Source organism: Macrotis lagotis, chromosome 3, assembly GCF_037893015.1.
Source record: "Macrotis lagotis isolate mMagLag1 chromosome 3, bilby.v1.9.chrom.fasta, whole genome shotgun sequence".
In the NCBI taxonomy this organism is placed as follows: domain Eukaryota; kingdom Metazoa; phylum Chordata; class Mammalia; order Peramelemorphia; family Peramelidae; genus Macrotis; species Macrotis lagotis.
The window spans coordinates 154,995,616-155,014,857 of record NC_133660.1 but is presented as its reverse complement, the minus strand read 5'-3'; the positions used below and the strand labels follow the sequence as shown (position 1 = coordinate 155,014,857).

The window sequence follows — 19,242 nt, the reverse complement described above, 5'->3', positions numbered from 1 at the left end:
ATAAAAAGAGAGAAAGACAGAGTGAGAGAGAGAGAGAGGGAAAGAGAAAGGGAGGTAGAAAGAGACAGAAAAGAGTGTTCCTTACCTAGCATTCAGCCCTTCCCCTTTAGCTCGGTTAAATAAAGAAAGCTTTAGGATTGAGTAACATAATGAAAAGAATACTAGACTTGGTCTAGTATTTCATAATTATCAAACTTAATAAAATATATGTGAGCCTCACAATAATCTCTTGAACTATATATTCTGATTTTTCATATACTCTGTATTACAAATGAAGAAATTAAGTTGAATGATATACCCCCAAGGTTACACAGGATAAGTCTGGTAGGATCTAACAGGTTATAGATGTAATAGTGTGTAATAGTGTGTTACAGTAGCTTTGTCATATGTAGAAAAAAATAATGTAACAAGTGTTCAAAATCAGTTTAAGTTAACTAAAAGAAAATAACCATTTTATGCCTTGCTAAAAAAATGTTGCTATATGCTGTATGCATTTTTTATATGTGTGAAATTCCAATTATAAAACTTTAATTTAAAGTACAATATGAATGTTCACAGAAGATGAAATTAATGAGCATAAAACATGAAAGATTTTCCTCATTTGTGGTATTTAAGCTGTGGACTATAATATAAGTAATTGGTACATCCTTTTTTTCCTATTAGATTTTGATATGTGATTTGAATTTTAATTAGAAATTATGATTCAAGAAAGTACAGTTTTATCACTTGGTGTAGGGGTAGTTTAAAAAATAATTGGTGAAAGGGAACCCACATTTAATTCTTTTACTTCTCAATAATACTATTTCTATGTCTCTCTCTCTCTCTCTCTCTCTCTCTCTACATATATATATATATATATATATATATATATATATATATGCCTTTCTGTATGTATAAATATATATGTATATATTTGTGTGTATACATATACATACATGGGTAATTGTTGATTAGTCTACCACTAGAAAAGACAAAGTGAGATATTGACATTTCTGAACTACTAATTTGATTCAGATGGAATTTAGATCATCAGGAGTAGAAAATTTCTGGATCTCAAATATCTGACCCAACTTACTCCATGGCAAAATTGTACTTCTATTTTATATGTCTATGTTTATATATGAATACACACATATATATTGCTGTTGTTTGATCATTCAGCCATGTCTGACTCTTTGTGATACTGTAGTCTATAGCACTCCATGGGGTCTTCCACTTCTATCTTCCACTATCTCTTTTTTTTAGGTTTTTTTTTTAATTGCAAGGCAAATGGGGTTAAGTGGCTTGCCCAAAGCCACACAGCTCGGTAATTATTAAGTGTCTGAGACCAGATTTGAACCCAGGTACTCCTGACTCCAGGGCCAGTGCTTTATCCACTGCACCACCTAGCTGCCCCTTCCACTATCTCTTGATATCTGTCCAAGTTCATGTTTCTTGTTGCCAGGACACTATTTATCTATCTCATCCTCTGCCATCCCTATTTCCTTATGTCTTCAATTTTTCCGAACATCATGGTCTTTTCCAATAAGCCCTGTCTTCTGTAATATGGTCCAAGTTTTCAAACTTCAACTTTAGTATTTGACCTTTCAGTGAATAGCCTGAATTAATTCTTTAAGTATTAACTAATTTGATCTTCTTGTGTCCAAGGGACTCTCAAAAATCTCCTCCAGCACCATAATTCAAAAATGTTGATTTTGGAGCACAGGGTTTAACTTATAGTCCAACTCTTAGAGCCATATATTGCTACTGGAAAAACCATAATTTTGACTCTTTGAACTTTTCAGTCAGCAAGGTGGTAACCCTGCTTTTTAGTATGCTATCCAGATTTGCCATAGCTTTTCTTGTGAGGAGCAAGCATCTTTTAATTTCATGGTTTCAGTCATATCTGCAGTGATCTTTTGAGCTTAAAAATATAAAATCTGGCACTGTCCTCTATTTTCCAGGAAAGTGATGGGATCAGATGTCAAGATTTTAGTTTTTTTGCTTATTTGTTGCTTTTTTTTATATTAAACATCAAACAAATTTTTAAACTTTCCTCTATCACCCTCATCCAAAAGCTTCTTAATTCCTTTTCCCTTTCTGACATCAGAGTGGTATTATCTGCATGACTGAGATGGTTGATATTTCTTTCAGTGGTCTTAATTCTAGCTCTTGATCCCTCCAGTTTGATATTTCACATGTTATACTCAGCATATAAGTTAAATAAATAAATAAGGTGACAATATACAACCTTATATACTTATTTTTCAGTCGTAAGCCAATATATCATTCCATGTTCAGTTCCAACTGTGGCTTCTTGGTTCTAATACAGATTCCTTTCTCATACTCTCTTTGAAGACTTTTTACATTTATAACCTATTATGTGTCTATATTCTGCTGTCCTTTGATCCTTACTAGGCCTATTTACTACATGGTTTTTCCAATTAGGCCTTGATATTACCAAGAGTAACAAAATTCTGAATTCCCATTCCTTCTTTTGTATATTTCTTTCTTTTCCAGCCTCATGGACTTAAGAATCTTCCTGTTTTCTTAGATTTATATAAAATTTCTTCTTAAACCCTAACTAAATCTAATTAAAGGCTTGAAATAATTCTACATAAATATAAAATAAAAAAGTAACATGGTATACTGAAAGAGTTCTAGAACCAAAGTCAAGAAGTTGTTGTTTAATTGTTTTTTAAATCAAATCTGATTCTTCTTTATCTCATTTAGGACTTTTTTTTGGCAAAAATGCTAGCATAATTTGCCATGTCCTTCTCTTTTTTTTTTATTTAGGTTTTTGCAAGGCAAATGGGGTTAAGTGGCTTGCCCAAGGCCACACAGCTAGGTAATTATTAAGTATTTGAGATGGAATTTGAATCCCTGTACTCTTGAATCCAGGGCCAGTGCTTTATCCACTGCACCACCTCGCCACCCCTCTATCTTATTTTACAGTTGAGGAAACTAACTGGGGCAGGGTTAAGTAACTTGTCCAGGGTCACACAGCTAGCAAGAATCTGAGACCAAGGGGCGGCTAGGTGGTGCAGAGCACTGGTCCTGGAGTCAGGAATACCTGAATTCAAATCTCCATTTGCCTTGCAAAAATCTAAAATAAATAAATAAATAAAATAAAAAATAAGAATCTGAGGCCAGATTTTAACTCAGGAAGAATAGTCTTCCTGACCCCAGACCTGAGACTTTATTCACTGAGCCACCTAGCAGCACATAAATCAAGAGAGATCCCCCTCACAAATCATCAATAATCCTTACTAACATTAAGACAGTAGACAAATAAATAGTTTTTTAGCCTAGTTCCTACATCTGCAAAATGAGGATAACAATATCAATAGTTTCTATATGGTAGTGTTAGTGTGAATCCGAAATGAGATTATATTTTAATTATTTTAGAGTCAAAAATCTTAAAGCATGAATAAGAAAACAATTTATTCTTCCTTGAGTAATCAAGAAGTAAAATAAGTAAAGAGAAGTAAAGAAGTAAAAAAGAAATAATTCTGCCCTCAATAAGTTTGCATTCTAACAAGGGATTTTTTCTTCTTCTAAGATGAATGGGGAGTGGGAGGAGAAAGAAAAAGAGACAATGGTAGCCATTTGAAATAGGGAGATGATGAGATAACCCATGACTGATTAGATCAGATTTCTCAAGCAATTTGCTGTCTAGGGGCTAGCTAATAAAACAGACTAAGTGGGCTGTTTTGTACATCCTCATCCAGAAATCAACTGGAAGAACAAAGATGAGTGGGGCATGGATTTGGGAAGGTTTAGGAAGTATAGATCTCTTGTTTGTGTGGATTGTGCTGCTCTAGATGTCAAGGAGGAATTCAGTAGTAATGAGATGGATTCAGTCTTGGTTGAATGGTATTATAGAAATGTTACCTATGCAGTTGTCTGATTAAGGAAGATCTTTATATATATTTATTATATATCTTTATCTATATTTAAATGTATAAATGTGATAATTATAGAACCTCTATAAAGTGAACTTTATAAGGGAATACTGCAACTACAATGTAGTTGACTTGCAAAAACTCATGAGAAGCTGAAAGATCAATCAAAAAATCTCTTAGTGTCTGCTATTTACTCAGCACAGTGCCAAGCACTGTAGATACAAAGATAAACAAGGGAAAAAAAACATGGACCCTGCTGTAAAAGAGCTCACAGTCCAATAAAAGAAACAACATGAAATCAATTAAACAATCTAAACACTGACACATATGTGTGTATACATACATATATGGATATATATTATGATAATTGGAATTATACTGAAAGGAAAAACCCTAAGATTAAGGAGCCTTGGGAAAGACTTCTAGTATAAGGTAAAACTTTAAATGAGGAGGTCAACAAAGTCAGGGAGAAGAAATGAGGAAAGAGAATTCTAGGCATTAGGGACAATCAATAAAAATGTGCAGAGTTGGAGTATGGAATTTTTTCCGTGGAGGAACAGCAAGGAGGGAGATGTAGGCAAAAGAAGTTTTTAAGTGCCTACTTTGTAGGAGACATTATACTAAGCACATTACAAAGCTCTCATTTGATGAGAAGACTGGGTAACAGTGCAAAGAGGGGAAGAATATTTAATAAGACTAGAAATATAAAAGGAGACTAATTTATAAAGTTTTTTTAACCCAGAATATTTTATATTTGATACTGAACATAGTAGTAAACCACTAGAATTATTTGAGTAAGGGCCTAAAAGTCATAAAAAAGTTTAATTTGTTTGAGAATTGAGTGGAAGATAGATTTATGTAGAGATATTTGAGGCAGAGAAATCAACTAGCTAGCTTTTCTATTAATGCAATGATGAGGTGATGAGGTCTGCATTGGGTGGCACCAGAGAAGAGATGTTATAAAGGAAAGAAGTTCAGAACTTGGAAAATAATTTACTATTGAGAGTGAAGAGTGAAAGATGACTATTAGGCTACAAATCTGAGTTACTGAGAGCATTATGGTACCATAAATATTAATAGGGAAGGTTATGGTTGGGGAGAAATGAGTTTAATTTTGAACATGTTAAATTTACCACCCATTCCACCAGGGGAAATCTTCACATTCCCACTCACTAATGGATTTGAAGCTTGCAGGTTATACTCAACCTGGCTTAGTCCAAATGCCAACATACTTTAACAGTGTGTGGCCACTTGGTACTACAGGTGAGAGCTGGGAGAAACAGGAGATACCAAAGATGAATAATCATCACTAAAAGTGTTTAGCAATCCCTCATATAACAGGTAGTAGTCCTCCTGAATCCCATGTACCCTATCAAGGTAAACAGTATAAAGGACAGAGTGCTGTGTAGTATCCAAGATTAGAGGGTAACTAATGAAGATTCAGCAAAGGAGAATAGGTTTAACAAACAGGACAGTCAGGAGAAAATAATGTTCCAAAATGTCTCTTCCACAGAGGAGAGAGTAACTGACAATGTCAGATGCTATGGAGAGATGGAGGAGAATGATGTTTGAAAATAGATCATTAGATTTAACAGTGACAAGACTGTTAATAATTTTGATGAGAGAGCTTCTGTTGGGTCAGCTAGGTGGTGTAATGGTTACAGGGGCCAGGCATGGAATTTAGAAGACAATTTGAAAGCCAACTTTAGATTTTTATTAGCTTTGTGATTCTGTCTACATAACTTAACCCTGTTTGCCTCAGTTTCCTCAACTGTAAAATGAACTGGAGAAAAACATGCCAAACTACGTCAGTATCTGTCAACAAAGCTTCAAATGGAGTCATCAAGAATCAGATGCAACTGAGCAACAATATTTTTTTTAGGTTTGTTTGGTTTTTTTGCAAGGCAATGGGGTTAAGTGGCTTGCCCAAGGCCACACAGCTAGGTAATTATTAAGTGTCTGAGTCCGGATTTGAACTCAGGTACTCCTGACTCCAGGGCTTGTGCTCTATCCACTGCACCCCCTAGCCACCCCTAAATAGCAACATTTTAATAATGTTTGTCTTTCATTATTAAAGAACAAGACATCAATGAGATGATGCCATGACAAGCACACGAATTGGATTTGAATGAGGGGATGCTGTGCTAAGTCACCAGCCTTATTTTCTCCTTCAGAGCCATCTGGGTTCAGTGAATCAGGACCACTGGTGATGGTGCTGGATATGAGGCATTCAGAAAGTGGCTTGCCCAAGGTCACACAACTAATTAATATCTAATATCTGAATGATGAAATCAGAAATCAGACTCTAGAGTGAAGAATGATCATCTAATTATGCTCAAATTTGTAAGATGTCTCTCTTATCCCTGGTAAGGGGAGTCAGGGAGAATATAGCTTTATGAGGCTTATAGTAATTGGGATGCCCATAGCTGTGATTTCATCCAGGTAAAGAAATCTAAATTTGGAAGATACCTTAAGTAATGCAGATGGGTGACTCATTGTCAACTTACACTATAAAAGAGTTTTCTTGGATGTTGAGAGGCTAAGTGCTTTACCCTCAGGATGATTCCTTTGGAGTAGGAGGGACTTTAGAGTAACTCCAAATTCCTTTCATTTTACGGTTGAAGAAACTGAGGCCTAGAGAAGTTGTGATTTTCCAGTGACTATATGATTTTCTAGAAGCATATCAGTTGGAATTTGAAACCAAGTTCTGAAGTTTCTGAGTTTTATGAATATTAATATAATATAATAAATATAACAATAACTTTATGAATATTTTAGTTTTATCCCCTACTCATACAACACCCTCCAATTTAAACAAGCTTTTTAAAAAAACCTTCCATTCATTTTTCTTCCCTCTCCACTTTCTGGTGGGTGTACTAATTAACATTTGATATGAGCATCTATACATTCACCTATGTGGTTGAAACATTTGTAATAAAGACCTATTGATTTCTGCATTACTAATTACCTTAATTCTTTCATGAATATGCCTCCTGGCTTCCATAAATGGACTGAGATAACATACTTTCAATTATTTTTTAAAATGATTCTTGGCATAATTATTTGGAGACCTTTTATGTAGCTATTTCTGTACAATTAATTTCACCTTTATTTTTGTTCTTTTTCTGTCAGGATGCTTAGTCCTACATGCTCTGACTTCACATTGATCTTTTCCTTTTCTTAAAGAATCATTCTTCTTGGTATTTAAGAACAACTTAAATATGGATAACAATGACCTTTAGTAATTTGGACACCAAAAAAAAGTACAAAAAAGAGTTAAATTTTGTTCTTAAATGGACATCTTCTTTATAAATACTCATTGCCTGAGTAATATTCAACTGATTGTCAAAGTTTAATTCACAATTCCAGTGATCCTATTAATTAAACAAATTAGGAAAAATGTAAATCAAATGTCTTGAACTAATCAAAATATGAAAGGAGTTTTTCAGTTATGGCATACTTCCACTCCACACCTTTCTTTTTATTATGTGTTTATATAGACATTCATTACCAGAAATTTGGCTATGAGCATAGTAGGTAGAAAACATAGAATTTAGTATCAGGGATAGCCTAAATTCAAAACTTATTGTGTGACCCTATACAAGTCATTGCCCCCAACTACCTCAGTTTCCTCCTTTGTAAAAGGAGGATAATAATACCTCTTATGTCACAGGTTATTGTGGCAATTAAATGGCAAAACCTTAAATCTTTCTATACAGGTTATTTATGTTGCACATAGTGAATATACTTAATTGATTTTTTTTATTTGACTTGAATTAGTTGATGATTCATTGAATCATTGAGTCAAGAAACATTAATCTCATAGACACATTTATCATTTAATACATATGAGGCATTGTATTAATTGCTCAGAATATACTTATAAGCAAAAAATAATCCCTGTCCTCAAGGAGATTATATGCTAAAGGAGAAAGACAAGTCAAAAAAAGTAAACTAAAGAACAGTGTGGGATAGGAAAGAAAATGTACCCATATAAAACCGAAGAGACTAGAGAACTAGAGAAAATAGAAAAGAAGAGAAAGGAGAAAAATAAGCTACGGCTAGGCTGAAGACAATAATGATAACAATAATTGTCTTTGGACACTAGGATTATTTTTCATATTTGTGTTCCCTGTACTTCACAGATGGCCATTTAGTCCATAGGTCAATTGATCAAGAAGCAAAGAAAAATAAATATATTATATTTATCATTTTCTGAGAACTTTTCCTTTGTTATACCAGTGAACACTTAAAATTTATTATATTCCTAAAATGTGTATTCAATTTAAAGAAATCTATTACATACAATAATCAGAAGATGAAGATTTTAACTTTAAGTCTGTTTTCCTTCTTAATAGTTGTTTTCTAAGAATATTATGTAACAAGAGCAATCTTAAAGGTTGCTTTTAATTTATTTATTAAAAATTTTTTTTTTTTTATTAATTTAAGGCAGTGGAGTTGAGTGATTTGCACAAGGTCACACAGCTAGGCAATTATTAAGGGTCTGAGGCTGGATCTGAACTCAGATCTTCCTGACTCCAGGGCTGTTGCTCTATCCACTGCCCCCTTAAAGGTTAATTTTGCATCAGTCTTGTCATGCCTTCTTTTTTTGTTACCAAATAATGTTCACTAGAAGGAATACCATCACTGACTTTTGATACATCATCACTAACTTTATTTCTTGAATAGTCAAGCAGGTAGTTATTCTGATATTTTAGCTTATTTTAGTTACTTAATAATAAACAAGTACACCTAATATTATTAAAAAAGGACAAGAAGTTGGATGAAAAAATTCAGAAATCAAATTGGCAATGTTATCACCCTTACTTTGATGATTACTTTGAATTGGTGTTTACATTATTACCTGAAAGTAGATTAGGACAGATGGTTTAAGTTAGAGTGCCATCTGAAGATGGAAGCACAAGTTGCTATAATACTAGGTATGCCCAATTTTCCATCAGTAAAAGAAACATTTTGACCTAAGACATTTCATTAGTTGCAGGAAGTTACTTTTCAAAAAGATTTTGGACTGCTTTTTTGAAAATGTTCAGTTATTTTGGTAGTCATTTTAAATACTTAATAATATCAAACTTTACGTGCCATTCTCAAATGTAGTTTGGTGTGAGCATTTTACAATTCCCACATGGAATCATTATTTTCATGAGACAGAGAGATATCACTTTCTAGAGTTCATATGAGTGGCAAGAGCAAAATGATAACATTATTAAAGAGCCCAGAAGCCAAAAAAATGACAGCTTTTTTTGTATTGTTCTTGGGAAAAAAAAACTGAATCTCTGGAGAGAAAATAATCATGATCAGCTGCTGAAAATTTTAAAGCAAGTAAAAAAAATAACATAAAAGCTTTTTGGAGAGCTATAGACTATTCCACTTATTTATAGCACTCTACAGAAAATGAGTAAAAATTGAGATGAAAGGTGGTGAAACTAAAGAAATCAGGAGGGACTAGGTTGTAGTAAATGCTTTTTACTTGAAACGATGAACTTCTTTATTTTTCTCCTTACTTATCTCCATATTTTATTTATTTCATTTTCCATTTGATAGACGATGATGACAGATGTGAGTATAGCTAGCTACTAAAATATGTAGAATCTGAAATAGATGGCCTGGGATAAATCTTTGAAATAAAGAACTTTATTTCCTTTACTTTCAACTGTTCAAAAGGGATTTAATTCCCTCTCTAGTTTTCTCCTTTAGTGGAGTTTGCTTTGAAAGTTAGCCTTAACATCCTTTGCCCTTTAACCACATTCTATTTTTGAGAAACATTTTAAAATAATATTATTCTAGAAAATAACACAGTGCTTTAAATGTTGTTTCTGTTGCTACCTGGAGCAGATGTAATGGCTGCAATCCTATTTCCATGTCAAGATGCATAAAATGATTAAGCTGATACTGTAGAAAATATATAGTAGGTCTTCTGTGACACTCAGTGATGAATAAATACACATTGTATCAGAGTTCCACAACTTAAGAGGGATATGGAAAAATTGGAGATGGTGCCAAAAAGAAGTGGAAAGTCAGACACATGTAAGAGTATTAAGGAACTGATAGCGCCTTCTTCAGTCACTGAGATGACTTCTCTCAACATTCATACTTCTCAGTTCTCTGAAGCATTTGTTACTGTTGACCAGAGACCTTGACATTTCTTTCCTTGGTTTCCATGACACTACACTTTCCTGGGTCTCTTCTCAATACTTTTCCTCTTCATATCTATTTTTTCCCTCATAATTCGCTGCCCCCCCCCAAAAAAAAGGAAAGAAAAAGAAAGCTCTTGTTAAAAAATAAGCAAAGTAAGTAAAATAATCATGTTGACCATAATCAAATGTGTCTTATTGTATAATTTAGTCCTTCACCTTTCTGTTAGGGTAGCATTCTTCATCATCAATCCTCTGGAATTATATAGCTGATAATCTTGTTGATCAGAGCTCAATATTTCTTTTTTCAAAAATTATGCTTTTTTTCTTATCTGCTGACTTTTCCTCCCAATTATTTAAACCCTGTGCTCCTTCTAATTCATTATTGCTCAAATGTGGTTGACTGTCCAGACTGTTTTAAGTATCTAAAAGATGTACTGTATAGCCTGCCTAATTTGTGCTTAACTGCTTGGTTCAGTGGTAATCAGATCTACCAGAGTTTCTGCTTTTTCTGATGGTTTAGGAACACAAAGTTTGTCTCTAACTCTCTTCTGGGTAGCCTGAAATAAGTAAGACCTGCGTTCAAATGCAGTTTCAGGCAATTACTAGCTATGTAATCCTGGGCAAGTCATTTAACCTCTATAAGCCTTAGTGTCCTCATCTGTTATATGGGCATAGAAATAGCACCTACCTCACAAGATTATTTAAATATGAGATAATAATTGTAAAGTACTTAGTAGAGTGCCTGTTATATAGTTGCATATTTATATATATATAGAGAGAGATATAAATGTGTGTGTGTATGGGCGTGTGCATATGTATATCTATATATTGTTATCCATCTATGTACTGTTATTATTAATTGCCTCAGATTAAAATTTTAGTGAAAATTCCTCTTAAAGAGTACTTTAAAAAGCATTTCAGTTATCAATATTGTATTCAAATCAGAGCATAGCAGGTAAACACTAAAATATCTGATAATTACAGATAAACTGATATAGTTTTTCTCTATAATATTAAAGACATACTACCACCACTTAATAGCATGCAATTTAAATGTTTCAATTCTCTGAAAATGGAGTAGTCCTTATATTACTGATAGCAGAGTAGTATCTGCATAATGTTCTGAAATGTCATTATAAGGAACCCTGAAGTCTAGACCCTCTTCATGGTCTGCATTGCCAGCTAGAAAAATGCTTTGGGCAACAGCAGCAACTATCAACAGGGAGCCATATTAATTATTTAGAATGTGTCTCATAAGAGGAATCAACAAAGTTTATTACAAGTGGAATATTACTTGAATCCGGAAGGTTACTCTAGCTGTTATCATAATCTATGTATCATTAACTTTCCTTGTTTAGAAAAAGAGATTAATAACCTATGAATTGTTTCTGTAACTATGTGAATTATAACTGTATATTTGCATTATAAAAAGAAAAGTTGTGCTCCACCCAGCACCCTTTTGGAAACAGCAACATTCACACTCTAGAAAATGACTTAGAAATTAAACCATATAAATTTGTGATAGTGACAACATGGAAATTTTAGACTTAGTACTTTTAGCAATATCATGGCAGATACTGCTCTCATTTATTTTAATACAATTATTGATATTCTCAATTTTTATAAAAACTAGTAAACATAAGCATTTCTGCCTACAGAGAGCAGAAACATTTCACATAACAAAAAATCTCTATCATAATACCTCTTGTTCTATAATACATAGAATGAAATTTTAGGTTTTTTGTTTTTACCAAGTTATGATCATAAAATTTTCTGCCATCTTTTCTCTCAACTTGGGTTTCCTCTTGATTCATATGGGCAGTTTCAGAAGCTCTGAGCTTCTTATGTTACCTTTAAACTAAACTACTGAACTTTTAATCTATTATTTCATCCACCAACTAAGTATTAATAACTTTAAGTCATAGATGTTGACAAGGAAAGAATAGTACAATTGTGTATATGAATTTATGAGAGGCATCTTGATGAAGTGGATAAAGGATAGTTCTAAGAGGAAGAAAGACCTACCAACATTTATATTCTATTTCTGGCACATATATGACTTTGGACAAATCAATTAACCTCTTTTTGTCATAGGATTTAGGATTTTTTTCTACTAAGTTATAGCAAGATGAATGTTATGAGGGAATTTCCACACCAGAGGGGACTCTGGGTTAATAAAATCACTGGTTCAAACTAGGAAGGAAAAAAAGTGAACTCAGCAAATAGTAAAGGCTTTTGTTTTCTCCCAAATCAAGTATAATAAAACTATCTCAAGTATCTGATCAAGTGGCTTCAGTGGTTCACTATTATTTATCTGATATTACTTATCTGATCTTACTGTCCTTCATATCCTTCACAACCTTACTGCCTCCTTTATTTCCAAGCTTATTAAACATTCATCCTCCTCACAAATACTACAACCCCAGTCAGCCCCCAAACTCAGGCTGTTATCCTTCACAGTTAGCACTCCCTCTTAGAAGGTAAATTCCTTTTCTCTTCTTCTCCCTCCAAAGTAAACTACTTGTCTTCCTCAATTATAATGTAATTTCTTGGAAGGCAAGGATTATCTGCTTCTAGGCTTATTCTCTACACAGTGTTAGTCATATAGTAAACCCTTGTTGATTTAATTTGATTCTGTTTCCTATCCCTCTAGCTTTAGCACTGGCTCTTCCCCAGACCCCTTATTTCTACTTCTGAGAATACTAATTACCTTTAAGTTTCCTTCTCAAGTGACTCCTTCTCTAGGGGTGGGAAACCTTTTTTTTCTGCCCAGGGTCATTTGGATATTTATAGCATCATCCACCATCTAGTTTTGGTAAAACATTGAATTAATTCAGCCCTAAAAAAGCTACTAGATTTATTGTATTTTAAGTCCCATCTGTGGTTGCCTTGACAGGGCCACAACAACATAACCAGACAGACCTGAGGTTTCTCATTCCTGTCACATGAAGCAGTTCCTGAATCTTCTTATTTCTAATGTTTTGTCCTTTGTTTTCGAAGAAGATCACATCAGTGAGGTGATGCCATGACAAACATGTGAATTGAATTTGAGTAAGGGAGATGCTGTGTTATGTCATCAACCTCACTTTCTCCTTCAGAGCCATCTGCATGCAGTGATCAGATATAAATCAGGACAACTGGAGATGACTCCACATGTGAGGTTTAAATGACTTACCCAAGATCATATAACTAAAAGTCAAGTGTTTGACACCAGATTCAAACTTCAGTCCTTCTAAATCCAAAGTCAGTGCTCTTTCTACTGTGCCACCTGGCTGCCCCACTACTCTCCGCTGCTAAACACACACACACACATAGAATAAATATATATATATATATTATTTTGTGTGTATATATATATATATATATATATATATATATATATTATTTTATATATAACTATAAGAATCTTTAAGACTTTGTCTTTGCATTTCCAGAGCCTGGTACAATTCATGAGCACATAATTGAGATAAATGCTTATTGATTATTTGAGTAATTGTTCTGGTTGTGCTTTTGAGATAGTTCACAATTTGTAAGCTTTTAAAAAAAAATTTAATTTTTAATTGCTGAGAGCCATTAAATGATTCATCTAAGGCCCAGAGCAAAAGAATGGGAGAAAGGACTTAATCCCAATTCTTCCTAACTCAGTACTCTATTCAATAATCAACCTATGAAACAATTTACCCACTAAATGAATGGAATTAAATATTATAAGTAAAATACGACTGCTCTTTAGTCAAAATGACACACACTATTTGTAAGATACACTAGGTGCACTGAAAAGTCTAAAAGAACCTAAAGCTAAGACTATTGTTTGAATTCAGTCATTCAGCAAAATATCTATTAAAAATGAAATTCTAATAGATATGATAATTGAATTCATTTGGGGGTAGAACAAGAGATAAAAGGAAGAAAGATTCAAATGTTATTGCTCATAAGAAATTTGAACAAGGGAAATTAAGTTGCTTCTTTTTGTTTTCACAGGGCAGGCACATCATGGGCAAGTTTCATATATTGCTCCACCCATTCACCTGGACTCTGAGATGGAAAGACCTTCTTCAAAAGGTGAGTTTGCATAATTTATATTTTTGTAATTTTTTTCTTTGCAAAAGGCTTCCAAAGGATGAGACTGATATTCAAATAGAAATTAAAAAGTCCATCTGTATTACTAATTTTATTAATCATGAGAATTATCTTGTAGTTAATTTCTTCTTTTGGACAATCCTTCCTGAAAATTAATAGTGTGTGTGTGTGTGTGTGTGTGTGTGTGTGTGTGTGTGTGTGTGTGTGTGATTTCATTTTTCTTTGAATACTACATACTTATTAAGAATTGCAACTTTTCTTTAAAAGTTCTTAAAATCTTCATTTTTTAATTAAATATATTTTAAATTATATGCCACTATATTACCTATAATACCTCATTATTAATGTAATACAATTCAAACATTAATAGAATTTTTATTTCACATGTGAATACTAGTCTACTAATAGATTTTAACTCCATCTCATGTTAGGCAGAAAGGGTTTATATTGTCAAAGAAAATCATTACCTTTTTGCCAACCAAGCTCATGATAGTGAACTTATCCAAGCTAAGATATACTGGAATTTGTATATGCTTTCTTTTTAACTCCTGAATTGAAGGTATAGCCTTCAATAATCCTAAGACATCTCCATTTTATGATTAGATAGAAGAAGAAGAACAGGTCATATGTGATCCTATGTATAAACATATATAAATATACACCCATCTGTATACATAGGTATATAAAATTTCATATATATATATATATATAGTTAAATGAATCTCTGCTTTCATCATCAATTTAGACTTTAACAATAACAAGACAAAAAAGGCCTCATGTCTGCCAGCACATTCTGGGCATCTATAGTCCATATGATGCTCTGTTTGCCAAAGGAAGTTCATTTAATATATCAGGATCCTTCTTTGATTTCCCTTGACAATCATGAGGAGGTTTGTATCATTTCACCAGAATATGTATAGTCCAAATAATGTAAATTACTTATTAGTAACATGTGAAATATAAGCTGAAATATAGGGATGTTTGATTTTCTATGAAGGTTATAAATTGCATAAAATATTATTATTAATACATGTACACTTTTCTCTTATTGTTGAAGAGTATGCTGTGCTTGGTTTAACTCAAGTACTGACTCGTGGTCTCATAAATTGAGCAGAAACTCATCTTTCTACCTCACAAGAAGCATCAGCCAACATTTTGCAAAATGTAATTTCAAAAGTTGCTATTGTGGGTTTGTGTTAATTTTTGAAATTCCAGAGATTTTTGGGATAGAATAATGCAAAAGAACCCTCTTACACTTTCAAAATTTCATGATTCACTTTATTTTATTAAAGAAATCAATTTCTCTTCTTTATTTACATGTTCTTGTAGCAATTATAGAATAAAAACTTTGACTTTCCAAGGATATGCTGGGTCATAATATCTTCAGATGAGATCCTGATGTTACTTGACTTCCATATCCATCTTTTTTGTGTGTGTTTATTTTTAAATTCATTCTTGTGTACTTTTTTACTTCTCTACTCATTATAGAAAGCTGAGGACTTTTTTTAAAAATAAAGTATTAAGATTTTGAAGATGCAGAGAATGTCCAGTAAGGAAATACACTCTACCAATTCAAACTGATTACTGTTTTGCAATATTTAACCTTATTGAGGTGATATATATGATAAATAGTGCAATGAATAGAACACTAGACCTGTAGTCAAGACCTGAATTAGATACTTTATACCTATGTGACCCTGGACAAGTCACAGCCTCTTAGTCTCAGATTCCTCAATTGTAAAATGGGGATCATAATGATATTTACTTTGCAGGATTGTAAAAAGGATCAAATGAGATAATATTTAAAGCATTTTACACAGTTCTAGGCTTGGCACTTAATAGGTTCAATATCCTTGTTTGCTCTCTTTCCCTCCCCTTCCTAAGAGGGCAATGGTTGAATGGATTTGTTTAGTATCACTTTGTTTTCATGCCAAAAGATCCCAATCCCCCAGTAGGTTCTCTATCATCTAAGTACTAAGTAACAACTTTATTTAGGAACTAAATCTGAAAATAGCTTTGCCATTGGGCCAGATAATCTCATCTAAAAGACACACACACACACCTTCCTCTTTTCTTTTGAATCATATATGAAAAGTCTTTAAGAAAAACCATTCCCTGAGGCTGTCTTAAATGATTAACATCTTAAGGGAATTTAGGTAATGAGCAAGTCTAATCTTCCAATGCTTGAAGAGAAATGAAGTCACAGGAGAAATATGTTTGCTTCTTGACTTATTAACAGTAAGTTTATTTTTGCAAACTTAAAATTGTTTGTATGTTTAATACAGTGATGTAAACAGAGTTAGGCAAATAAAGGCAACATTGTAATCTAGTCATATTAGCATAGAATTGCTGTTGGACTAGTATGACTTCAAGAAATAAATTAAAAAGAAGGTTAGAACTTAGTTCTATCCCCAATTCTCTCCTTAACTTGGCCAACTTAGTCTTGTAGCTGCTGGCTATTTGGGTTCGGTTCTGTCTATGAGGAATCATTATTCAGACTTGGGAAAGCATGGGTGGAATTAAAAGAAAAATTTATTAAAAAGGTTACAAGACATAGGAAGGGCTAGGGAGAGAGAGAAAGAGATAAAAGAACAGCCAAGCAGTGTTGGCTGGGCCATGGTCAGAGAAGACTGCAGCCTGGAGCCATGGTCCAACCCAGATTTTTGCGTCTTGCCTCTCATCCAGAGGGCAAAAGAATAATTCCTTTCCCCTCTACTGGACCCGGAATTAGGAAGAGGGTAAAGCCTAAGGAGATCAGGATACAAATTTTGCATTCAAGAATGGGATGGGGGGCCGTCTTGGTGGCCCAGTGGATAGAGAACCAGTCCTGGAGTCAGGAGTACCTGAGTTCAAATTTGACCTCAGACACTTAATAATTACCTAGCTGTGTGGCCTTGGGCAAGCCACTTAACCCCATTGTCTTGGAAAAACTTAAAAAAAAAAAAGAATGGGGAGCGTCTACACCCAAGCAGCTTTTAAGATTACAATTGTTTTGATTACAATCAGAATTCTCTACTCCTAGTCAATTTACATCTCAAGAGTCAATTTACATCTCCACCCAAATTCTTTCTGTTACATTCACAATTCTCTTCATCTTTCCCTTGCCTCAGTTCTATTTTGGATCCCTGTTTCCCCATCTTTAATAATAAAGATTTATAAAATAAGAGTCTAGGACTAAATGATTTCTAGGTCTGTGAGTCTATAAAATAAAGTGCCTAAATTTAAATGGCATTTGAGTTATCCCTTGGAATATCCTAACAAAATTAAGTGATTGTGTTTTATGTTCATAGTTTGCTTTTAAAACAATTTTTTTTAATATCTAAAGTAGTTTTCAAAGGTGACTTCTTTGAAGGACTTCATTATTTTGGATGTATATTTGAATTCTGGAGTCTTTGTTTTAAAAATTTTCTTCACTTAGATAATTGTTAGGGCCGAAAAGCCCCTCATAACCGACAGAGACCCCCAATCACCACAGAAGGCCAGACTTGATGCAAAAGCAGGCCAGACTTGATGCAAAAGCAGGAGGATTTATTGACCAGCGCTGGGGCTCAGTCAAGAACTGGCCCCGAGCTGCTCTCAGCACAGTCTTTTTATGTCTGAAAACCGCAAGGGGGATTTTTCTTTGTGGTTTAAGGAGTTGCTGAGTGGGGATACGTTCGCAGCAGCTGAGTTCCTCTTGGTCTAGAGCTGTTTGTCTAACAGGATGTTTCCCAACCACTTGGTCCTTAGGTTTCATTTATAGAGAACTGACACTGTTATAGAAAATCGAAACTTAGGGAGACTTAGGGTGGGGGAGCAAGGTGGGCCTAGGAGGGCCAGTTCATGGCCGCTTCAATAATAAATTTAAGTATAATTGTTTGAAAATGCCTTATTGTTATATTGGCACTTCTCAAGAATCCATACCACATCAGAAATTTATTTATTTGAGTCAGGAAAGTCTTTTGAATTAAAGAGACCCTTATGTATTAATTTCCTTCCTTCCTTCCTTCCTTCCTTCCTTCCTTCCTTCCTTCCTTCCTTCCTTCCTTCCTTCCTTCCTTCCTTCCTTCCCTTTTTCTTTCTGTCTGTCAGTTTTTCTTTCTCTCTTTCTTTGGTAGGGAATCAGTATAGGAAAACACTTCATCAAGAATCAGAAGACAAGTAATTAGGAACAAAGCCTTTGGGGAATGTATTAGTTGAAAGAAGTATATCTAAGGGATAGGATTCCAAGGAAATAGGGCAAGCAAAAAAAAATAAACTTAATCTCCATGTTGTGTTTTCCAACCTTGAGTAGCCTCAGGTTATCTCTCCACCTATGAGTGTGAGATGAAGGAAAGCTCTGCTAACACAGGAGTATTTGGCTTCCTCCCATGCCCCTTCCCCAAACATGGTCATCCCAGAAATCATATAGGAAAGTCAGATCTCAGGAAGAATTGTTACAACTAAGAAAGTTCTTTTCCCTTGTCTTTTTCTTCAGCCCTTATATTTGTTCAAAGATAATGAGAGTCATCAATTGCATTCATTCTAATTAAATGGAGGGCTTTCCATTTGTCACCTGTTCAGCAACTATACTTTTCCTCTCTTTTGTATATTTCTCCCTGAATTGGACTGTGAGCTCTGTGGTGCCTCCCTTTTTCCAGACATACCTAGTCCTTACTAATTAATTAATTAATTCTCATTAGAATTACAGTTTAACAAATATAATGTATAATTGTTTTGTATAAACATACCTTTTTTTATGTCCTACCTGGCAAACCATATTAATATAGGTTTCTGATATAGATGGAGCAAACTCCATTACATGAAGGGGGAAAAACATGTTTTTATAACAAATGTATTTAAATGTTGCATTCATTCTATTCAATGATACCTTTTTGATACTGTATTTATTACAATAAATATGTTGGAATATTTTTACTGCATGATATAGTTATACTATACTTTGGCATTCTCTAAATATTGTGTTGGTATCTAAGTGGTGTCTGTTGATATAACAATCTACTCTTTTATTTTATTTTATTTTATTTTTTAGTAAAGTATCATTGTTACTGGAATTGTAAACTTCTTTGCTCCCACATGTGACTTCAATGGATTTCTTTTCTATTGATATGATCTCAGTATAATTTAGGCAAGATTACCATAGT

General features: G+C 33.6%; 1 protein-coding gene across 7 annotated transcripts in view; it reads left to right on the top strand.

The window, feature by feature from the left end:
- The window catches only part of ADGRL3 (adhesion G protein-coupled receptor L3), a 966,635-nt gene that overhangs the window by 644,664 nt on the left and 302,729 nt on the right, over positions 1 to 19,242 (top strand). For all 7 annotated transcript variants that reach the window (XM_074229354.1, XM_074229353.1, XM_074229350.1 and 4 more), the window contains one exon: positions 14,021 to 14,101. In XM_074229354.1, the coding sequence (XP_074085455.1) occupies positions 14,021 to 14,101 (81 nt within the window). The remainder of the gene's footprint in view (positions 1 to 14,020; positions 14,102 to 19,242) is intronic.